This window comes from Mesocricetus auratus, unplaced genomic scaffold (genome assembly GCF_017639785.1).
Source record: "Mesocricetus auratus isolate SY011 unplaced genomic scaffold, BCM_Maur_2.0 Super-Scaffold_100015, whole genome shotgun sequence".
Taxonomy (NCBI): Eukaryota; Metazoa; Chordata; class Mammalia; order Rodentia; family Cricetidae; genus Mesocricetus; species Mesocricetus auratus.
In genome coordinates, this window is record NW_024429198.1 from 31367407 (window position 1) to 31392042 (window position 24636).

The 24636-nt window shown below is 48.9% G+C and overlaps 1 protein-coding gene across 2 annotated transcripts; it reads right to left on the bottom strand.

Moving 5' to 3' along the window:
- Positions 1-10009: 10009 nt before the first annotated feature.
- Slc6a18 (solute carrier family 6 member 18) lies at positions 10010-24269 on the bottom strand. 2 transcript variants are annotated; one of them, XM_005065440.4, is made up of 12 exons: positions 23474-24269; positions 21210-21350; positions 20863-21000; positions 19907-20088; positions 17826-17936; positions 17022-17134; positions 15261-15389; positions 13146-13302; positions 12012-12216; positions 11413-11572; positions 11041-11203; positions 10010-10283 (listed from the first exon to the last, which is right to left on the bottom strand). In XM_005065440.4, the coding sequence occupies exons 1-12, from the start codon at positions 23628-23630 to the stop codon at positions 10092-10094; spliced, it is 1848 nt and encodes a 615-aa protein (XP_005065497.1). In that variant the 5' UTR covers positions 23631-24269; the 3' UTR covers positions 10010-10091. The 2 variants fall into 2 exon arrangements, with proteins under 2 accessions (XP_005065497.1, XP_005065499.1); XM_005065442.4 differs by lacking the exon at positions 11041-11203 and having other exon boundaries at positions 10118-10283.
- Between the last annotated feature and the right edge of the window lie 367 nt (positions 24270-24636).

A 24636-nucleotide genomic window follows, 5' to 3' on the forward strand; every position in this document is an offset into this window, starting at 1 on the left:
TTCTTGGTCACCTAAGCAGTGTTGGGTATGGATTCCATCTTGTGGCATGTCCCTTAAGTCAAATCAAACATCGGTAGGCCATTCCCACAAGTTCTGTGTCACCATCGCCCTATCATATCTTACAAGTAGGACAGACTGTAGGTCAAACGTTCTGTGGCTGGGCTGGTGTTAACACTTTTGGTAACCTGCAGAGTACCTTCCTGCACCAAAGACACTAGAACATAGGGGTGAAGGTTCTATGTAGGCACCAACTCAACCTCTCCATGTTCAGTGAGTTTTGTGGGCATTGTCCTTGGCTATCAGTTTGCAGAGAACAACCCATTGTCTTAGCAACAGCCTGGGTGGTTTGGGAATTTTTATGGGACCCCCTTGGGCAGCAACTCAATGAATGCAACTTAGTCCTTGTACTGAGAGCCTCATTTGATGACAAGAGATGGCCAGTTGGGACTCAACTTCCCCCATTATTAGGAGGCTTCATTAGGATCATCTTCATATATTTTAGGAAGTTTCCACTGCACTAGGTTTCCATACCATTCCTCAGTTCCAACTGTCTGCCCTCAAATTTCCTCCCTCAACCCTATCTCCTCTCCCCATCCCCACATCATCCTCCTGTTCCCCTCACGTCCCCAGTCCACCTGTAAGATATTTTCTATCTCCCCCTCCCAGGGAGATGCGTGTGTGTCACCAGTCCCTTCCCCTATACCTAACCTCTGTGGTTTTCAGATTGGAGCTTGGTTATCATTGACTTCACAGCTTATATCCACATGTAAGTGAATACATAACCCATTTGTCTTTCTGGGTCCGGCATACCTCTCTAGTTCTATCCATTTACCTGAGAATTCCATGATGTCCAGAAAACAAACAAACAAACAAAAAACTCTATTGTGTAAATGCACCACGTTTTGTTAATTCGTCCTATTCGGGGACATCTATGTTGTTTTCAGTTTCTGGCTATTATGAATAATAGCCATATTATGAATAATAGCAGTAATGAACATGATTGAACAAGTGTCCTTGAAGTATCCTTCGCGTATATTCCCAAAAGTGGTATATAGTTGGATCTTGAGGTAGATGGATTCCTAACTTTCTGAGGAAGTGCCATATTGATTTCCGCAGGGGCTATACAGTTTGCACTGATGGGAGTCTTTTGAAACCTCAAACCCTGCTCCCAGTGACATACCTCCTCCAATAAGGCATCCTGATCCAGTTCCACCAACTGGGAACCAGGTATTCAAAAATATGAGCCTATGATGGCCATTCTTCATACCAATACCACCACATTCCATTCCCTGGCCCACAGACTTATAGCCACATTGTAATGCAAATGCATTCAGTCCAACTCAAAAGTCACCATAGCCCTTCACAGTCTAAAAGCCCAAAATCTCTTCTGAAACTCAAAACAGTCCCTTAATTGGAGCCCTTTGTAAAATCAAAAAGCAAATTGCATACTTCCAACATACAGGGTCACGGAATATGTTTTTCCATCCATTCCAAAAACAGTGGAAAGGGGACATAGTGAGGAAAAACTGAGCCAAAGTAAAACCTAACCCAGCAGGGTCAGCACTCGGGAGGCAGAGGCAGGTGGATCTCTGTGAATTCAAGACCAGCCTGGTCTACAAGAGCTAGTTCCAGGACAGCCTTCAAATTCTGTGTCTCTGTACCCAAAGTGCAAAGGCTTATTAGATGTCTCTTCTATCTCCCATTCCTCCCATCTTTGTTGATTGCATCGCGGCTCTTTCCCTGGGCTGGCCCCAGACCCTGCTGCCCCTCTCCTTGTCAGGTTTCCTATGGCTTTGGCATTTCCAGCATCTTGGGGTCTCCATCACAATCCAGATTTCACCTTCACAGCTGTTTGTGATGGCCTCTCAGGGCCTCCATTCAGGGACTCCTCTGCCACGGGCTTGGCCTCAGCTGCTTTCCCTAACTGCAGAGGAAGATCCCACAACCCCTTTCCACTTGTGTTTTCCTTATTAAAGCCACTATGTCATGGCTGGTGCTGCCAAGTTCTTCTGTTTGCATGGGCTGAAACCTGCCCTGCTCTGACTTAACACTTGCTGTTGATGGTTTTTGTTTTTAGACAGCCTTCAGCCTTTGCCTTTCAGAGATTCTAGGTTTAGCTAGGTGGAGTTTTTCCCTGAAGTTACCACTCCCTTTTTTTTACATTTACTATCAGATCTGTCTTTTAACTTCTCATCTCTGAGCACAAGGCATGGCTCCAACATTGCATTTCTTGGTGCTCTTTATCCATTCAAACTGTATTTGTATTTATTTTTACCCCTCTTGATCTTTTTCATTGTAGGTCTACATAAGAATGATCACTAATAACCAGATGACCCAGTCAATACTAGGTTATCTTGAACTCCCCTCTGCCAGTGACATTAGTTCAGAAACTCTTCAATTTAGCCTCGGCAGATTTTTAGGAAAAGGACAAAAAGTGGCCACATTCTTTGCTAAAATATCACAAGAATGGTCTGTAGCCTGGCTGCTCTTTTGAGCTAGGCCTCCCTCCACAATCCACGTTGCTCTCAATCCACAATCCACTACAAGTCTGAGCACCATGCTCCTACTAGGACAGCCTGTTTAAGTCTCACTTAACAGCATTTAACTGATTTTTCTAGCTCCAAGTCTCAAAGTCTTTCATATTTCTCCAAACAGCAGTATAGTCAGGTCCGTCACAACAATATCCCAGTCCCTGGTACCAACTTCTCTCTTAATTACTGTTCTATTGCTGTGAAGAGACACTACAATCAAAGCGACTTATAAAGGAAGGCATTCATGTGAGGTCTCAACTTATAAAGGAAGGCGTTCATGTGAGGTCTCATTTATAGCTTCAAAGGGTTAGTCCATGACCATAGCTGGCAGGCAGGCATGGTACTGAGCAGTAGCTGAGAGATCACATCTGATCCACAAGTACCAGACTTTTAAGACCTGGAAGCCCAACCCTAGTGACACACCTTCCCCAACAAAGCCATATGTCCTAATCTTTCCCAAACAGTTCCCTAACCGGACGCCAAACATTCAAATATATGAACCTATAAGAGTCATTCAAACCACGACCATCTAACGAAGGAGGCAAAAGATCCTCCAATGAAAACTTCAAACCTCTGAAGACATAGATTGAGGAAGACATTAGAAAGCAGAAAACTAACCAAGTTAACCTATTGGTAGAGTTAATATTGTGAAAATATAACCATTCTCTGAAGGCAGTTTACAGATGCAACCAATACAAGCTCAATAAAAACCCCACAACATTCTTCAGTGAAATAGGAAAATCCCAAAGTTCATATGGATCCACACAAGACCCCAGATAGCCAAAACAATCCTGAGCAAAAAAAAAAATGTTGGGGGATTACCTTTCTAAATCTCGAGATATATTACAGAGCTATAGTAAAAAAAAAAAAGCACAAAACAGTATAGTAATGGCACAAAACAGACATGCAGATCAAGAAAACAAAACAGACCCAAGCATGAGTGCATGAAATACAGCCATCTGACGGCTAACAAAGATACCGAAGATATACACTGGATAAAAGACAGCTTTTTCCATGAAGGTGCGACAGTAGCACTCAGTAGCCAGCCGCTGTCTAATTTGACTTAGGCCCACTCAATGGGGAAAATCATGCCAGGTGCTGGAAATTTAGCCAACTCTCCAGGGTTTGTGAGGTCATGGATCTAGAACTTAATTTGACCAGTTTGCTAAACCAGAATAATTTCTACCTGCATACTAAATATACCTTATACCCATAGATAAGTGTCATCCTCAGCCCTCATCAAAGAAACCTTTGTTGGCAACAGATATGTAGCATTACAGAAATCCACAACTAGATGAATGCTGAAAACAGTGGATTCATCTACAACACAAGCCCTGTTGTAACCTAAGGCTCAGAAAACAGATGAGGGACAGGAGGACCAGGAAAACAGATTTTTTTTGTCTCCTAGAAATGGCAGGAAAGTTATACCGTGATATCTAAACATATAGTTGCCTAAACAAGACCTGAACAAAAACACTAGTATACATGCCTCTTCCTCGCTCTGGCTCCAGGGTGGAGCAGACAGCCACAGGCTCTGTTCAGAGTCTAGTTAGAATGTGCATGTTGGTGGGGAAAATACAGGAGCATAAGGCCATAGCATAACCCAAGGTATGAGCAAGGACACAGGGTATGCTGAAGGGTAGCAATCTCGGTCACAACCAATTAGCTTTGAGCAATTCTGGAAGCTTCTGGGACATCACTGGTGGTACCACAGAAACTGTACCGTGGACAGGGCTCTGAGTCCCAGCACAGATGCAGCCTAATCCGTCTCAGCTGGTCTTTTGACAGTGCATTGTTCATCCTGCTGCCTTTTAGGGCATCCAAGTGACTAAGCCCAAGGCATTTACAGCAGAGCCAAGTTCAGGGAGTGTGGATCATAAATGCACCTAGATTCCTGGAACTTCCATATGGAAGGTGTATCTTTGGTGTTCTTGGCAGCCAGCCTGCTGGAACTGACCCAGTTCCAGGGCAGAGGACACTCAGTAATGGGATCAAAATAGAGTTGGGAAATCCCAAGAGCCAAGGTCACAGCTCAGCAGGAGACGAGCAGTCTCCCACCTGGGCTGGGCATACCCAGGCCTCTCTGGTGTGCCAGTAACATCGTGTCATCAGCCAGTGACTAGGTGCCAATATCTTATCTCTAGTCATGTTCATCCAGTTCCAGCTCTCCTCAAGACCACTTGTATCCCCTACCCTCCACCCCACCCCTTACCCCCTCCTCTCACCCCCACCCCACTAAGGCTCATGTCCTGGTGGGCCCCAACTTGTGAAGTTACTGAGTTCTTTCTTCAGTGACTGTGGAGACTGCCAGATCTGCCCAGGGTGAAACAGAAATGACAAAGTTAAAAAGGCAAGGGGGAACTAATTTGGGGTCCTCCTAGATCTGAGCTGAAGCTTATTGGCGTAGTGATGGTGTGTGTGTGTGTGTGTGTGCATGTGTGTATATGTGTGTGTGAGTTGTGTGTGTATATGTGTGTGAGTTGTGTGTGCACACACATGTGCACACTTGTGTGAGTTGTGTGTGTATATGTGTGTATGAGTTGTGTGTGCATGTGTGTGTATATGTGTACGTGTTCGCACACACGTGCACTCTGTGTGTGTGTGTGTGTGTGCATGCCCTTGCAAGTGTAGAGCGCATGTGAGGAAGTGAGGTATAGTAAGTAGTGCATGCTCATAATCCCAGAGGTACAGACAAATGAATCCTTGGGGCTCCCTGGATGCCTAGCCTGCTTGGTGAGTTCTAGGTCAGTGAGAGACCCTGTCTAAAAATCAATTAAAAGTAACTTTAAAATGGGGATGTGCCGGGTGTTGGTGGCGCACGCCTTTAATCCCAGCACTTGGGAGGCAGAGGCAGGCGGATCTCTGTGAGTTCGAGACCAGCCTGGTCTACAGAGTGAGTTCCAGGACAGCCTCCAAAGCCACAGAGAAACCCTGTCTCGAAAAACCAAAAATAAATAAATAAATAAAAAATAAAATAAAATGGGGATGTATCCTGAGGAAGGACACTCAAGGTTGTTCTCTGACCTCCACAAACATGCAGACAGAATCAGAGAATGGGAATGAAACGGTTTTGAGCATGGGAAGGCAATATTAATGGAACCAGTCATGAGCTCTCTACAGGGTAAGAGCTCCTTCCTGCCCTTCTGAGACACACACACACACACACACACACACACACACACACACACACACACACTGGGCTCAATACTTGGTACTTAGATGTTCCCCTGCAAAGGACACCGTAGAACTAAAAAACTGAATGGACCGTCAGAATGCCCCCCCACCCCAAGAACTTATTGTCTTGGGTTTACTTTGCTGTGATGAAACACCATGACCAAAGCATTGCTCATCACTGTTCATCATCTAAGGAGGTCAGGACAGGAACTCAGACAGTGCAGGAACCTGGAGACAGGAGATGATGCAGAGACCATGAAGATTGCCTCTTACTAGCTTGCTCAGCCAGTTTTCTTATAGAAACAAGACCACCAGCCCAGAGGCATCCCCACCCACAAAGGGTTGGGTCCTCCCACATCTATCTCTAATTTTAAAAATGCCCTACAGGCTTGCCTACAGCCCAGGCATATGGATGAACTTTCTTTTTTTTTTCTGTTTTTCATGGCAGGGTTTCTCTGCATAGCCATGGTGTCCTAGAACTCTCTCTGTTCACCATACCAACCTTGGACTCACAGAGATCCACCTACCTCTACCTCTTGTAACCTAGGATTAAAGGTGTGCACCACCACCTTCTGGCTGGCTGGATTTTCTTAATTGAAGTTCCCTCCTCTCAAATAGTTTTGTTTGTGTCTAGCTGACATAAAATTAGCCAGCACACTTGTGGTGAGCAGGACAATGACAAAAAAGACGTGTTGGTCCACAGAAACTTGATTATACTATCTGACCATGAAGTGTTGTTAAGGTTACAGATGGAGTTAAGGTAGCTGGTCTGTTGATCTGAAGATACAGATCATCCTGTTTATCTGGGTAGATCTGAGATCATCACAGGGGAGGTAAGAGGGAATGCTGAGTAGAATCCGGTTGTAGAAAGACTAAACCAGCCACTGTTGTCTTTGACCTGGAGGAAAGCTCAATAATGAAGACACTACCAACCAGACTAGCTAAGGACAGGTGCTGCCCGCATGCCTCAATTCTGGCCCAGTGAAACCTGATTCACACTCCGGGCCCCTGCAGCAGTAAGAGTACACACATTTGGGTAACAGCTTCTGACATTCAGGAATGTGTTATGTCAACAAGCAAGGAAACAAACTCAGGGTTTTTTTTTCTTCCCCCTTGGTACCTGGGGACCGGTGTGGGGGCCTGTGACAGGAGCCAGGGACAGGATTGAAACATCAAGATTAACACAAAGAAGAAGCCATTTTGCAGAAGAAGACCGGAGTCCTTCACTTGAACTCGTTCTAAGGAATAGATCGTGTTCCAGAAGAGCTGGGTGTTACAGAAATGTCCAATAAAGGGTCCTGGGCCACTTGCTCCAGTGTTCCTTTGGGACTCTTTTTCCAAGCTCGCTAGCATAGTCTCGTTATTGGGAATGTTTTAAGCTGTCTCTGTTTCTATTTCTAGCCAGGTATTCCTGAAGCAATCCTAGAATCAAATATCCACTGAACTCAGATCTGCAGCTTGGCGCTTCTAAACATGCTTTCCCTGGTATTCTGAGCTTTTTCTATTTCTCCACATACATACCTAGTTTAAAAGGCATAATAACTTCTCAATCTCCCCTCCTCTGGCAGCTGCTGGAGTTTTCTTCTTGCTTGTATTGCTTTTCTCTCAAACTTTAATTTTAAAAAAGTCCTCAAGCTGCCTTCTGAGACTATTTTTAACTATTTTTAATGAGACTAAGAACCCAAAGGGAATCCCACTTTTTCTGACAACAGAACCACTTCTGTAGCCTGGTCAGAGCGAGTGTCCCATGACGGTGGACAGGCCTTCTTATACTTCCTGAATGCCAGCCTCCCTAACGTTGGTGCTGATAGGGTGATGAGGTGCCTGTAGCTCACAAACTCCCAGGTGGCTCAGGCTGCTGGATGGGGTCCTCAAACTGAGGGGTGGGATGCACCTCTTTAGGCTAAACTCCATTTACCAAGGCTGCAGGGAATTGGAGGCACATCCAGGCTTGGTAGAGTTTATGTTATGTATCCCTTCATGACCGGGATACATCCCTGCCATGATGTCATAATGAAGGTGACTTCTGTGGTCTGTTCTCCTGCAGCTGAAATGCAGCAGGGCCAGGTCCTTGCTTCCCACATAATGAAAGAAAGGACCCATGCGGAACTTGTTCTCTGTGATAAGACACAATGGCCTGGGATTGCATTTGCTTCAAGTTGTCCCCTCTGCAGACTTACTCCCTCACCACATTGGTAGGTCTCTTTCACAGTGAGCTCCAGCTCCCCCTTTTGTAAGAGGGGATGCTTCTCATACAGCAAGTTGGCTTGTCTGAGCATGTGTTCTCAGGATCACCTGAGCTACAAAAATTACCTTTCACCCTAGAGTGTAGAGGAACACCTCTCCAAGAATAATCCTAACCTTAGCTGTATGAGCAAGGCCAAAGAGAAATGCTGAGAGGAGAAGGGAAGGCTCCCATGGCTAAGGAAGACATGGACACTATGTCCATCTCAGAGTTGACAGGCCGTTCATATCCAAGTTGACACTGTTGCTCTGAGAAGTGATGTGTCCCTTGCAGGTTGCAGGTCTTGTGCTCACTCTTGGCTGGACAGGCCTAGCCTATGTCTTTCTCGAGGGCAGGGTCAACCTGAGGGTGCCTTACGTGTAGGTGTGGTCATGCAGGCTCTGCCCACTCACCTTTACTCTGCAGTTGGGGGCCCTTGTTCTCCTCTTCCCAATTTCCAAGGCACTCACCAGAAGCTCCAAACAACCAGCCTGCTTGACATAGGTTGGTGTGCCTCTGCTGTGTTGGACTCCCCATCTGTCTGTATGTCCACCTGTCAGTCACCTATTGGAAATGCCTGCTGCCATCTTCCCTTCTATGCAGATACTTTCATAGCTGCATCAAGAATGATGAGCACCCAAGCGCCTGTTCTCTGTGGCTAAGCAGGACTCCATGTTTTGGACTCTAGGATCCAGAGCACATATGCTCTCATTTCAGCTCCTAGCAGAAAGCATATTCTCCCAAGGTGCTGGCAGGTTCACGCTGCTTTTATGGTGTTCTACACCCAAAAATTTCCCCTAACATTAGGCCCCTATAACACTCCATGTAGTTTTGAAAGATGATATGAACATAAAATACTCCTTGTATAAAGATGGTGCCTCTTACATCCCTGCTTATCAAGAACATTTATCAATGGTAGAATGGGTGGGCATGGACCGTTGTCATAGTCTAGGATGCTGGACCAAGGTCAGGATTTAACTCTCGGTAGGCTTGAACACTTTGGATCGGCACCATGGAGTTCATTCCACATGTGGTGCTCAGTGGATCTGCAGATGGACAACTCCAGAAACCTCTGTGTTTACTCTGACCTGAGCTGGCCATGGCAAGATTTGCTTCCAGTAAGAGACATATTTGCACACATAAGCCTCTTTTGCATAAAATGTCAGCACCATGGATAGCACCATATGCCATGCTCTCCGTCAAGACACCGAGAGGGTCTGTTGTGCCTGGGCAATTACCGACATCACAAAGCCACTGGTTGGTGTAGATGGCTCTGTGTGGACTAGTCAGAAGTGGACATCCTTGTCCAGGGCTCCAGGCTTCAGAGTTGACCCTCATTTCACAATAGTGGTGTAAGGGGCACCGAGGAACTGAGGGAAAGAGCCCTTCTGTGATTCTAAAGCCATGGCTGCGTCTAAAGGCTGCAGAGGGCTGGGCCAGTAAAGAGTCACAGTGAGTGAACAGAGTTGAGTGAATAAATGATTATCACTCTCATGGGAGAGTAGAAACTGACTGACCAGAAGCCTTCTTGCATTTCCTTGACAAGCAAAAAATTAGACGCTTCAAAAACAAAAATGATAATATATATGGTGGGTCAATGGTGCAGACAGTACCTCCTCAGCCTTTGACCACCCCACTCTGCCCCTGTGGCACTAGTTGTAGGCATGTGATACTGGGTTCTTTAATGGTCTCTAATCTGCACTTGTGGGTCTCTTCATAGATGTGGTGACTCCGGGATGATGTGTGAGGAGGAAGAGGTTTCCTGCCTGTCAGGTTCCTCCCACCGAGCTCAACTCTCCTTTGAAGACCAGCATTGGGGCTGGATTTCTGGAATTAGTAATATGGAGGCCATTCATAGAAAAGGGATTCCACTGCCTGCCAGTGGCAATCAAGTACACTCAGGGCTTCCCTACACAGCACGGATTTCAGAGGGAAGCCATGTCCACACAGACTGTACCCTGTGGAACCTGGATTTGGAGGAATGGGCATCACATAGATGCCCATTAGACAGCATGCAGATACCCTGAACCCATGAGTCTTTCACCATACAGAAAGCTGGGAAAGCAATAATCACATGGTCTCAGTAGTGGACAGCGTGTAATGAGACAGGGTCTGGCTGGCACAGGTGTGCCTCCCCACCCTGGTCACCCTGGCTCTGCCCTTCAGCAGCTTCTGCTCTCCTGTGGCTTCAGACCACTTTCCAGATGTGTATCCTTCTGTCTCCGTCTGTGCTGGTACAACAGATGAGCCAGAGCAACTGATGGGACCCACAGTGAGGGCAGGAAGGACATGAGTATACAGGTGACCTGCACCCAGCCCGGGTAGAGCTTCTCCTCTCTTGAGGGGAAATGTTCCTGTGGGGGCAGAAGGACATGTTCAGATACGTGTCCAAGCAGGGACCACACCACCCATCTCTAAGTGGAGCCAGGTTGATCCTTGACCACCACCAACTTAAGTAAAGTAGCAACTTCACTTCCCCACTTCCTGAAACAACAGGGAGTGCAGAGATTCCTGGGAAAATGAAAGAATGGTGGCCAGGACTTCCTCTACTCCAGCCCCTCCTGAGGCGGGGAACCATCAAAAGGCCAGCTTTGTACAGCTGTCACTCTGGGTCCCTGCCTTGCTCCTCTGTGACATGGCAACACCACTCACCCAGCTTGCTGATGCTTCTTGTGTGTTTGCATGGGCAAGTAGAAGGTACATCTAATGGGACAGTTCTCATGAAAACCTCCCAAGCATTCAGCCTCCTTTACAGGTCCCTGCTGCCCTGCTGGGATCCCTCTTTAGGATGGACTTGGAGAGGATTGCTCTCACAATAATGAGAGGCAGGAGAAATTCTGAACTGTGTGTGTGTGTGTGTGTGTGTGTGTGTGTGTGTGTGTGTGTGTGTGCCTCTGAGGACCAGGCAGTTAGGTAACAGCCAGGAGTCACAGCTGGAAGGGACTAGCTAACCTTAGGAGACTGTGAAAATCCTGGGGCCATATTGATAGCCATAAGACACCCATCTTGTCTTATCAACGCTACCATGTGTGAAAAATCTAAGACGTGGGTCGCACCATAGACACTAGGTCAAGCCTGAGAGATTCCAACAGCCTCATGGGAAGGACCTACATATTGGGGGTTCCAGGCCTTGTAGCTGGGTGGTGTCTGGCTCAGAAGGATGATGTAGGACAGGAAGATGCTGAACAGCAGCAAAGGGCTCACCACCTTCCATGTCACCTGCCAGTAGAGGCTGGGCCGCCGCCCAGTCATCCACTCAATGTCATCACAGAACCTGCAGAAGACACTGGCTCAGGCTCCCTTGTGTGGCCTCATTGGACAGCTCATCCCTTAAAATCAAGAACAGTGGGCACCCCAAGACCACCCTGGATCTTAGGGTACCATCTCAGAATGTTTTACCCAGGATCCGGACAGCTAAGGTACAGCTGTACCACCAACTCCGTTCCCTGCTCTGCCCTGAGATGGGGCATGGGAACAGCTTACCGCTTCATCCCATAAACGTAAATGACCCCAACCACCTCCATGAAGGCAAAAATGATCAAATTCAGAGAAGCTGCAAAACTGTCAAAGATCTCCAGCCAGTAGCTTCCAGATTGCAGTGTGAAACAGATGGCTGAGATGAAACAGACAAGGCAAACCATCCCTGGGGACAAAGGTGAGCAAGGTGAGAGACAGTGTGGTGGAGGGATCAGGAGGCTCTGGGCATCGGGACTTCTCAGGTTCCCTTGACTCCATCCCTTGGTTCCTTCCCACCACATCTCTCCCAGTTCTTTGCCTGGCAGCAGAGAGGACCTGCTAGGGATGGGGCTCAGTTTGCAAAATAGAGGAGAAGTCCAGCTCCTTCTCCTCCCTTCTCCCCACTTCCATCTTCCTTCCCCCTCCTTCCCCCAGTCATTTCCTTCTCACTATTCCCCAGCCTAGGGCCATTGGGGTTTCCCACCCTCTAGAGGTCAGCCTGGCCCAGCCTTCCCCAGGAACATGGGCCCCAGAGCTCTGCTTCCAAACGGGTTGTTGAACAGCGTGCAGAATGGGCAAAAGGCAAAGGCTGGACAGTGGGGACAGCCCTCCACCCGTCTACCTACCAGTCATGGCTTCTTTGGGGACACTTCTCGGTAAGATCCCCAAGTCAAATAGTGGTGTGATGACACTCTCCATGTTCCCAAACATGGAGGACAGACCCAGGGTGAACAGCATCCCGAAGAAGAGCACGGACCACACAGAAGCTCCTGGCATGTGCAGGACAGCTTCTGTGAAGACGATGAAGGCCAGGCCTGGGCCTGACGCACTCTGCAACACAGAGGTCATGCTATGGCCATGTGCACAGCACACAACTCACATCATAACACGTACAGCCCACATCATTACGCATGTGCATCCAGACCTTTCCCTGAATATGCTTCACTGTAACATGTACACATCTCACACAGAGACACACGCGTGCATACACACTGATGCATGTACTCACCATAACATATACATAACCCATAGCGTGACTCATGTACCCTATACAGCGTCATGTCTGCTCCACACTGTAACACATACACCCTCATTGGGATACATGTGTATCTACACTGTAGCGCATATGCACCCATACCATGATACATGTATACCTTCACTATGACATGTGTGTACGCTACACTATGATATACATATGCCTCACACCATGACATAGGCATACCTGTGACATGTGCATGCCCCACAGCATCACATTTGTGCATTCCCATGCCCACCATGACATGCGTGTCCCATACAGTGACATGTACACACTCTACACCATGACCTATATACACACATGTCTTCTGACGTCAGAAGTGCTACCCTGCCTTTCTGGGAAGACAGGTCATGGGCACACCTCTGAGAGAAGGGAGCTTTCTCCTTGAATAAGGAATACGGAGCAGATGAGCAGGGAATCTATGGCCTTGTGACCAAGGACCAGGAACCACTGCCCTGAGAATCTTCCCCAAGTGTCATCCCTAGTCTGGTGCCTATGGGTCCCTAGCATCCACTGGCCTCTATGACAAGGCTGTGGATACTTCCTCTATGTTCTGTGTCCCAGCAATGTTACCCTAAAGTTCTCCCATCTTCCCCATGCAGATGGACTGAGGTGCTTCTCTGATTGCCTGTGGGATGTGTCCCCAGCCTTTTGCAGATCAGCATTCTCCCTGTGTGATCCTGGTTTCCTAGTGACAGCCCTCCTACCCTTTCCTGGTGGGTACCTTATCCAGAAAGTCCTCCAGATGGCAGGTCTTCAGGGGGAGTTGGGCCAACCTATCAGCCTGAGTGGCATTCAGGTACATGAGGACCTCTGGGTATTCATCCCTGGAGATGCTAAGCTCTGGAAAGTCGAACTCATTGATGAGGCTCAAGATGTTTCTGCAGGAGCAGAAAGAGGCTGGTGAGGCTGGGATTTGATGCTCTACAGTGGCCAGCAAATGTTCTAATATTCCGGGGAGGTTCTGGAACAAATAGCAGCCCCCAGAAGAGAACTCAATCCTCTCTAGACCCTTTGGTGTCCCATGGATACCTGTGTCTGGCCAGCACTGGAAAGGGGAGGCTGTTTCCACCTGTGGGTCAAAAATAGGGGCACCTCTTCTGTGGGCACTAACGAGGAGGAGGCAGATTCCTGCCTCATCAGTACGGAGGTAGCAGATCTTGTCATCTGCTTGATGCTGCTCTTACAGAGATGTAAAACATAGGAGTTACAGGGAAGTTAAGCCTTCTACCCACAGTTCCAAGGAAAGTTTGGGAAGCCGGGCAAGGAAACAAGGTAAATGTAGGCAGCTGCTGGGTAGACAGTATGGGAAGGCGTGAAGGTGAAGTGTAAGTTGCCATGGACACCTCAAGATGCTGGAGATAGCAAGAATGTGGAGTTTCTGCTAAGGAAAGCTGCAGACTACACGTAGAACCAGTACAAGGGAAAGGTCATAGCAGCGGCCGTGGAAGCGGGCTACCGAAGTCTATTGGAGCTCATAACACCATGTGCCCTGGGCGCCAGGTACAAAAGGCAAGATTCCATCTTTGTCTCTTCTAATTTTCGGTCTTGCCTTGGCTTGATCCTTTGTTGCTATTCTCCAATCTTCCCTTTTAGAATGAGAATGTTTCTTGTGTCACTGTATCTTGGAAATGTCCTTCTTTTTTTATCATTTTTTATTTTAATTTTAAATAGCTTGTTTTACATGTCAATCCCAGTTCCCTCTCCCTCCACTCCTCCTGCACTCCCCTTCCCCCCCCCCCCAGCCTCCCACCCTATTGCCAATTCCTTCCACATAGGGGATATCTAGAGTCTGTCATTTCACTCCGGATAGGGTCCAGGCATTCCCCTAAGAGCCCAGGCGGAGAGAGCATCCCTCTTTGTGCTATGGGCACACAATGACTGTTTGTATTCCAGGAACAGACACTGATCCACTGCTCAAGGCCCCATAGGTTGCCCAGGCCTTCTCACTGGAAATGTCCTTCTTTTTTATGTTGCCATTGCTACAGCTAGGAGTTCGTGTCATTCTCAGAGGACACTTTGAACTTTGACTTTCATGCAGTGTTACAACTGTTGAGACTGGGGACACTTGGAGATAGACTGAATACATTTTTCACTGTGTGATAGCCATGTGTTTTGGGGGTCAGAGGTAGGATGTAATGGTTAAAATAGAAAATATCCCACATAGGTGAAAGCCTAGTCCCACAGCAGGCAGAGCTGGTTTGAAGGTTCTAGAAAGGAAGTAAGTCACTAGAAGTATATCCTTGGGAGAACTTATCTCTGGATCTTTTTCTATTTCTTTGACACCTATAAAAACGAGTTGCGGAATCTCCACACACACCCTTACTGTTCTGATGTCCTTCCAACTCAAGCTTGTGAGACCAAGCAAGCATGAACTGAACTTTCTAAATTTTAGAATCGAAAACCATGATCAAAATGAATCCCTCTTGTAAGTTATTTTTGTCATGTATTTTTGTCACAGTGATGAGAAAAGCAACCACTGTGTGCCTCTTCTAGAATTCAGTGACCATTGCTCAGTACCATTGTAGCCTCTGCCCTTTGCTTCACAGCCATCTCTTCTGTGACCACTTCTGGCTCATAAGGACATCTAGTGCTGCTAGGACCACCCTACTCCAGGATTACATCATCATCTCAGTTCCTATCTTATTTCCATCAACAAGATTCCCTTCCCATCAAGCCACATTCTGAGGTTGCCAGTGGACAGGAACTTTAAGAGGACACTGTTCATTTCATGGCCCCAAGGAAATAGGACATGGCACGCATTCTGTGCATATGTGGATCACAGTGTGGGCATCTGTCTCATGACTTTGCCCTGTAAATCCCAGTAGAGTTTGCTCACCTGTCCAGGCACCTCCCATAGTCATTGGTCGCCTTGAACCCCATGATGGAGAAGATGGTGATGGATGCGTACAGGGAGGTCATGCTGTTGACCAGGGCAATGGTCACGGCGTCCTTCTCACAATTGTTCCTGGACACAAGCACATGGCCATCATGGGACTTTCTGGGTCAGAACCAGGCTTCCTATGGGAGGAAATGGGAATGATTCCCTCCTTAGCGCCTTTGCAGCCTGAGGCGTGCTCATTCTGAATCTGGAGGATATGGGAAGGTGATCTCATGCTCCTAGGATGAATTCAGCCTCTCTCCATTCTCCTCCACTACAACCCAGCTCAGAACCACCAAGGGTCTGGGCATTAATGGGGTGATGGGCATGAATGCAGGTTTTTGAGACTACCTTCCAAGGAGAATGCATACAAGTGCCCCTTGAGTAAATTCAGGCCAGTAAGCTATCACAGACACTCAGAGACCTCCTCTGTCCTACAGAGAGGTGATGACCACACAAAGTTGGTTTGTTAGAGCCTGTCATAGTGTGCCCCAGTGGCTTAGATTAGTGGTACATCACCCAGTGTGCTATGTGCAGGCTGGGTATCAGGCAGTAGCATCTGTGCATGTCAGCATCAGGCCAACAAGTTGGACACTACATATATGCTTTTATGGTCCATGGACATGTCATGCACATTTTGATCAGCATCCTTCCCAGTGTGAAAAACATGTGCATGCTGTCACCAAAAGTGGAGTTGCTGGGTCTAGAGAGATAACCCGTTAAGAATATCTGCTGCTCTTGCAGAGAACTGAAGTTAAGTTTTCAGTACCCACAAACATCTGCAATTCCAATTTCAGGAGATCTGATCTCTTCTGGCCCTCCTCAGGCACCAGGCACACATGTGTGTACAAGTAGGCAAAACACCCACACACGTAAAAATAAGCTAATAAAAATAGAGTAACTTAATATAAGTCACAAAGAAAATGAAACTGCATGTGTCAGCTATAACAAAAAGCAAAACCAGAGAGCATGACAGAAGGAGCTCATGTACAATTGCCTAGTTGTCACTACTGCAGGAACGCTCCTGGACCACAACCTCACACAAATTTCACCAAGGAATACTTCCGCAAGGACAACTGTTATTTTTTGGGTGGGGGTGTGGTTCAAGACAGGATTTCTTCATAGCTTTAGGGTCTGTCCTGAAACTTGCTCTGTAGACTAGGCTGGCCTCAAACTCACGAAGATCCGCCTGTCTCTGCCTCCCAAGCGCTGGTATTAAAGGCATGTACCACCAACCGGCAAGGACAACTTTAATCCTGCCTGATCATTTTCAGACTATTTGTTGACCACTGTGTCAAGATAACTTCTGATATCCTCATATTCTTTTGGATCTGATCATGATCCATTGTGGCACATGATACATGCCTTCCCTTGGCAGTGCTCTGCTATTTCCGAATGGATGCCAAGGTTCTTGAAGCATCTTCAATGGCTTTTGTAGTATACCATTTACATTCCTGTCTAGCCTTGGGTAACCCTAGTATTCTGGTAGACTCTTAACTCTGCCACCAAGGCCCAACATGGCAGCCTTCCGAGGACATCCTGCATTGTACTTCAGCAAAGCAATAATAGTTATTCAGGAAGTCTTTAAAAGGCCCTATCCAGAATGAAATTCCCACTTGGAGTTCACAGGAGGTTCCCCTTATCCAGCAGTGTGATTCTAATTTGCTGTTTCTGTCTCAGGTTTGCTGACTCACACTACACCCCAAACAGGCTGCATACCTGGGCGGGTTGTAGCTTGCAAAAGCAATGTGTCCTCCAAAGGCCAGGGACAGGGAGAAAAAAATCTGGGTGGCTGCGTCCAGCCACACCCGTGGATTCTGAAGAATCTTCATCTGGAATGAACGGGGGTGGCCTCATTATATAGCTTGTCCATCCCACTATTGCAGAACATTTGGCACACTTACAAGCAGGAGGGTGTGACTTGTTCTAACATCTCAGAAGTGAGCCGGCCTGGGGGTAGCCCGAGCCCTGGTTCTGAGATGAGACCGACAAGCCCCTAGCTCAAGAACTTGCTTGTCCAGAGCTTTGAGTCTCTACCCTCCTAGGCCTAGCATTAGGGTATCCTGAGGCGCTCTAGGGAGTAGGAACTATCCATGTACACTCTTTCTCTGGTGCTGGGTGTCCTATACTAACTCACACACCTCTGCTGGCTTCCCTTCAGCCCCGTGCCTATGTTGTCCTCACACTAGAAGTGTGCTGGATAATTCCCAGAGTCTTGGGGTTATCTAGAAGGGCCACGCTCTCTGGGTACAGGCCTCCTGAGTCTTGTATCTCCCTGTTGTGGGGAGCAGGGCAGGGTCAGTACCTGCTCCAGGTGTTGGACACCTGGTCCCCAGTCAGCCTCTCTCTGCCCTGCACCCCAACTTCTTCATGTATCGTCCCACTCAGTTTTCTCCTTGTTCCAGATCATAGTCTTGCATGCCTCATCCAGCCACGATGCCCCTCCTGATTCCCATGAGTGCCTCGGCAAACCTACTACAACATGCCCTGGCCGTGATCCCTAGGAGCATAAGGTCTACTTACGTTGGGAGTGAACAGGTAGGTCAGGCCCTCTGTCGCTCCAGGCAGGGTCAAACCTCTGACAAGGAAGATGGTTAGCACCACGTAAGGGAACAGGGCTGTGAAGTAGATCGCCTGAGGACAACAAAGCATGAAGTGTGGACTGGCTTGTGCCACACAGAAGCCTTTGGAGGAGCAGCTGAGTCGATGTCCAGGGCCCAAGGCCCAGTCCTCTTCTGAGACTGGGCCAGCAGTGGGCACCTGGGGATGTGGGGTCAGGGCGAGATTAGACTCATGACTTGGGCTCATGGCCAGCATCACATGTAGCTCCGTTTTCACATTTGTGCCCTGTGGAGTCAGCTGAGGTAAGCACTGAGGTCCTAGGACACACTGGTCTCTCAAGAACAAGGATTGGTCCCATAAAGAGATGTCCCCTCCTCAGACTTTCTCTTCCCAGCTTCCTTTCCCACTCCTCGCCCTGCTCTTTTTTATTTTTAATTTTTTTGAGATAGGGTTTCTCTGTGTGACAGCTCTGACTGTCCTCACACTCGCTCTGTAGACCAGGCTGGCCTCGAACTCAAGAGACCCACCTGCCTCTGCCTTTCGGTGCTGGGATTTAAAGTGAACACCACCACCGCTGATCAGTACCCTCTTTTTATTCCTCAGGCTCCTCCTTAGATGCCAGACTCCCTCTTCAATTCTCCCCTTCCCCTCCCACAGCCCCAGCTTCCCCCTCTCCTGCTGCCTTCCCGGCCTCCTCCTGCTATGCCTCCCTTCTGCAATAGCTATGGGCTCTACCCGATCTTTCTTGGGCAGCTTTGTTTCTGACCTTGTATCCTTCTGACCCCCTTCTTCAGACTCCCTCCAATCCTCCTAGGCTCACTGGGTACTTTCTTTCTTTCTTTTTGGTTTTTCGAGACAGGGTTTCTCTGTATTGTTTTGGAGGCTGTCGGTCCAGCCCAGCCTCGAACTCACAGAGATCCGCCTATCTCTGCCTCCCGAGTGCTGGGATTAAAGGCCTGCGCCACCACCGCCCGGCCTCACTGGGTACTTTCCATGTGGCTGGTGTCTTCCCTATACCATCCCCTCTCTTTCCCTGACACTCCAACTGGTCACAGGGCTAGGCTCCGTCTACACCTGCCCACACTCTCCCCTCCTACACTCGACCAGCACTGGTCCTCAGCTGGTATTTCAGGCTTCTGCTCAGTAAATGTCCATGTTAAAAGGATCTGCAAGGAACAGTGATCTCTGTGTGTGCCTAATTCGAGGGACAGTAATCTCTGTGTGTGCCTAAGCCCCAGGAAAACAGACCACAGGGCCTGCTGGTACATTTCCAAGAGCTTGCTGAGAACATGACAGGCTGTGTGGATTCTGTGCAGAACCTGCAGGCCCCAGTCAAAGGCAGAGACAGGGTGTGGGGATCCAAATGGCCACCCTCATGGAACTGCGCATGACAACACGGGGGGGGGGGGGGCTTCTGAAGCAACCCCCACCCCATGCCAGAGAATCGCAGTAGCCAGTAGTACCACCGTTCTCTGTCTCTGAAAGACAATCACCTGTTCATAGCAGAGTCAGACAATGCTTGTGCTATTAACACTTTAGAGGCAAAGACAGTGCCAAGCCAGGGAGAGAGAAACAGGAGGAGGTTGTTAAAGACGCAGGTTATATGGGTCAGCCGGTGTTGAGTGGGGGCGGGACAGAAGCGGATCAGTGCGCTTGGCAGCTCTGCAGCAATCCAAGGAGGACACGTGGGATGTAATTTCCCAGAGATAGCGACAGGAGCAGAGGTTTGGCGGACCCACAGGACTCCCAGCCACCCACATTAGATGTGAACGGCCTGAACACCCCAGCAAGGCAAAGGCGGTCAGGGTGGGACGAAAGAGACCCAGTGGATGCTGCCGAAAAGAGCACACATTTAACATACACACACAGAGGAGGGTGCACATGCCGTGTGAACACACAGGAGAAAGCCGATCCCCACTAGACATAGGTCAGTTCCAGGGCAGGCAGGACCAGGAGAAGGAAGCACTGCGAAGCCAAGGGGTATCAGTTCTAGACAGCACCTCCAGGCTCCAAACACACAGTGTGCAGGCAGGGCAACTCACCTTCCCCGTGCTCTCAATGCCTCTGATGACACACAGGTACACTGTTGCCCAGCAGGCCACCAGGCAGAGGAACAGCTTCCACTGAATAGTGCCTGTGTTGCCGATGTCAGATGAGATGTTCAGAGTCTGCCGGTACCAGTAGTAGCTCACAGTGCCACTGCTCTGGCACTCCCGCACAAAGCCTGGAGCCGAGAGCACTGTTACAGGCTAGCCACAGAGTCTGGACACAGTCCATGTCACACCCTAAGCATTACCCATGAACTACAGGTGCCAGCATGGCAGGCCCCTTGCAGCTGGCCTGGCACTGGAGCTACCCTTGAAAGGGCTCCTTGGGTTGTTTCTACTGCTTCCTTTTGGGGCTCAGGAACCACGCATGTGTGTGTGTGTGTGTGTGTGTGTGTGTGTGTGTGTGTGTGTGTGTGTGGTGTGCACATGTGTGCATGGAGAGCAAAGGATAACTTTGGGTATCATTCTTAGAAATGCCATCTGCCTTCTTTGAGACAGGATCTTTCACTGGTCTGACATTCCCCAGTTAGGCTAGGCTGGCTGGTCGGTGAGTCCCAGGGGTATTCCTTTCTCTGCCTCCCCAGCCCTGGGATTATAAACACGCACCACCGCGTACAACATGAGTTCTGGGGATCAAACTCAGATTCTCATGCTTGTGAGATAAGCATTTTATCGACTAATTGACCTCCTCGTTCCCCAGGATCTTTTTCTTGCTTCCCTTTGGAACCAAGGCTAAGATGAAGAACCCCTGCGAGAGGCTGGGTGTCTGTCTGTAAACAAATCTGTCCAGATAGCTCTGGGCTCAGCAGGTAGTCAGAGGCCAAGACTGGAGCTGGAGGACTGGATTTCAAATGCACCCTTCAGGGGAGAGACCCAAGGTGTGTGCCCTGTAAACCTGTGTCTGCTCCAATGCCACACACGGAACCTCCAAGTCCCCAGTGGGTTCTCACCTGTCCTGTTGAGGTCCAGTGGGCATGTGCTCCAGGGCAGTGGGTATTGGAAGGAATTGAGGAAGTACCACAGGACCCACAGAAGAACGGTGTTGTAGTACAGGCTGACCAGGAAGGACACTGAGAAGCAGCCCAGGCCTGCAGACACAGTAATGCACCCAAGGCCAGGTAGATAGACAGCAACGTGAAACCCTTTCTTTACACACGACAGCTTCTGTGTCTTCCCGGCAGTCTTTGCCCTGTTTTCCTATGCCTGTCATGTCTCTCAGCATAGGTGTGCCCCACCCTTCAATTAAGAGGTCCCCAAGGGTCCTGAGCAGGTGACATGGTCTGGGAAGGAGGCATACCTACTCCACCAAGGTAGGGAGAGATGGTCCTCCACACCCCAATGCTGCCCCTTCGTAGGCGCTGGCCGATGGCAAGCTCGATGTAGAAAAGCGGGATCCCCTCAAAGACCAGGGCGATGAAATAGGGAATGAGGAAGGCCCCTGCGGGGACACAGGGCGAGCAGATAACCCGGGGCCCACAGCTGATCAGCGTGGTTAATGACAAGACAACACATTTAGGCAGTTCTCACAAGAGCAGTGTCTGTTCCCAGCATGTTTTTGGGTAATACTGCCAGCGAGAGGGGCAGCAGACCTCAAGAGTGACGTGGAGATCCCACCCAGACCTTAGGGCCTTGGTTGCTTATATTTTTACCTTCCTAACAAAAATCTGTTTGTTTTACAACCCAACCACTGTTTCCCCTCCTTCCTCTCCCCCACCCCAGTCCCCTTATCTCCCCTCTGCCTCCCATACACTCCTCCTCCATTTCTATTCAGAGGAGGGCAAGCCTCCCATGGACATCAACCAAACATGGTACGGGAGTATGTGGGTTCCAAAAGCAGACAGTAGAGATAGGGACAGCCACTGCTAGCACTCTTAGGAGTCCCACAAGAAGACCAAGCTACACAACTGTAACACATATGCAGAGGGCCTGGTCAGTCACATGCAGACTCCCTGGTTGTCTGTTCAGTCACCAAGAGCTCCTATGAGCCCAGGTTAGTTGATTCTGTAGGTTTTCTTGTGGTGTTCCTGACCCTTCTGGATCCTTCAATCCTTCCTCCCCATCTTCTTCAGGATTCCCCAAGCTCTACCTAATGTCTGACTGTGGGTCTCTGCACCTGTTTCTGTCAGTTGCTGGATGACGCCCCTCTGATGACAATTGGGCTAGGTAGGCACCAATCTGTGAATATAGCAGAATATCATCAGGAACCTGGCCCTCCAGCGTCAGGGGTGGACTCCCTCATATGGCATGGTTTTCAAGCTGGGCCAGTTATTGGTTGGCCACTCACACAATTTCTGCATCACCTGTACCCCAGCACATCTTGTAGGTAGGACAAATTGTAAGTTGAAGGTTATGTAGCTGGTGGTGTCCTAATCCCTCCACTGGAAGTCTTGCCTGGTTACAGGAGATGGTCAGTTTAGGCTCCATAACCCCATTGCTAGGAGTCACAGCTAGGGTCAGCTTCTAGATTCCTGGGAATTTCCATCGCTCTGGTTCTCTAGCTCATCCCCAAGATGCACCCCAATTCCAGTTGTCTCTCCCAGTACTCTCTCTCCATCATCCCCCCAACTCATCTCTCTTGTTCCTGTTGCTTATTTTTTAATAGTATCTTGTAGGCTGAGGATATAGCCTAGTGGTTAAAATGTTTTCATTGGAAGCATGAGGATATGAGTTCAAGTCCCAGATCCATGTAAAAAGCTGGACATGGTTGTGCACACTTGTGATCTCAGAGAGAGAGAGAGAGAGAGAGAGAGAGAGAGAGAGAGAGAGAGAGAGAGAGAGAGAGAGAGAGAGAGAGACGTGTAGTTTGTTGGGTAGCCAGCCAAAGCCTATCTGGTAAACTCCCTCTGGCCTCCCCACAAACACACTCACACCCAATATAGAAGCTAAGAAAATCTAGGGCAACAGGTCAGCCTGGTGTCCCAGCCTGACCCCGCAAAGTCACAACTGTCCTATTGGGAGATGTTCCATGTTAGCTCTCAAGACAGTACAACCTATCTGTCTCCTCCTACACCCCCAATATAGAGATATCAGTGTGTGCCCTGAATTTGTAACTATGTGAAGGGAAACAGGTATCTGAGGGAGGGAGGCTGTGTGTGGGGGGGTGACTTGGCTCCTTTACTAAGTAATAGGCTCTCGTAAGTAGAGTTTAATGATCAATAAAATAGTGTTCATAGTCCTAGGTGTCCTGCAGAACCTCTGGGCTCTCAGGGAGAGCTGCTGCATTGGCATTGGGGGTGGATCACTGGTGAAGTCAAGCAACTTGCTATAATATTATCCAAAGAACCAGGAGGAAATTAACCCTGAGTCCAGCTGGACACCAAGGCGGTGATGGGAACCCAGAGTCTGCTGCCTGCATTCATGACAAAGGCATGATGTGACAGGCAGCAATGGTACCACATTCTACCCTTATTCAAGATATCAAAAGGCTGGATACCAAGGCTGACTCAAACACACTAGGCTATTCTTTGGATAATGGCAAGACATAATTGCCAAGAAGAGACAGCTGCCCCTTGAGGGCAGAAAAAGCCAGAGCGAGGGCACGGTGCGAAGCAGGTGACTTACCTCCCCCGTAGGTCTGGCACAGGTAGGGGAACCTCCATATGTTACCCAGCCCCACAGCAAAGCCGATGCAACTCAGGAGGTACTGGAGTTTGTTGTCCCACTTGGGCCTGTCATCCTCCATGTCCACAAGTGGGTCTATCCCTGAGGCCTGCGCCATGCCAAGCGGTCACCCTGGGAGTGGCTGGGAGGCGTGGGTGGACAGTGGGCACCTTGCAGCACGCTAATCCGGCAGGCCCTCTGGAGTCTCAGCTGGACTGAGGACGCTGGAGCAGTTAGCCCCACCTCGAGGAATCTCTCCACTTATTTAAAGAAGCCCAGTTAATTGCTAACCGGCATCAAGTCCCTGCCTACTGCAGAGTCCATCTTCAACACCCGCATCTACCAGCCTGTCTGAGATTTTTCGGTGTCATGTGATCAGTGAGTAGCAGAGCCTTCCAGCACCACACTCGACATAGGCCCGATGCTCCACAGGAAATGCAGGACTCCCAGAATGGCAAGTTCAGTTGGCCATCAAAGTTACTTATTCTGTAATTAGGTCTGTGGTGTAAGTAATCCATGCTCACTTCCATGAGAGACAGCAGAGAAGACCCCAAAGTGTTCTCATCTTCAGGGTGGCGCCTTGAAGCTTATGGAGACAGGAAATGTTGTGGTCCAAAACAATATGCCGGGGGCACCTGCTGCTCCATTAGGCTCACCCCAGTGGCCCCAGAAGCCCAAGCTGCCTGCAGTCTCCTCTCATGAAGTCCTGTGAAAGGACTTGGAGCACATGGCCTATACCTGCAGCCTTTTCCCAGTACAACCTGGGGTTCTTTGGGTTCTCTTACTGAGTAGTGTGTGCTGCCCAGAATGCATGCCACTGTGCAAACTATGCAGCCACCACACCGGTCCTGGCCCAGGTGCAGCTGCTCTGAGGAGCTGATCTTGGCCTTGTGTGGGTATTGGGCATGACCTTCATTTCCCTGGGACATGAAGTTAGGGGGTGCTCCACCACACGCTTAGTCTTCAAGGACACTTATCTTTTCAGGGTCTGTGGATTTTGTGGCTGGCTCTAAACCTCCGTGTTTTGGGTTTGTCAAGAAAAACCCCGCCCCCACCCCCAGGCCACATTTGCTCCAGAATCTCAACACAGCACAGAAGACCCTGTCTGAGTATAGCCCACAGCT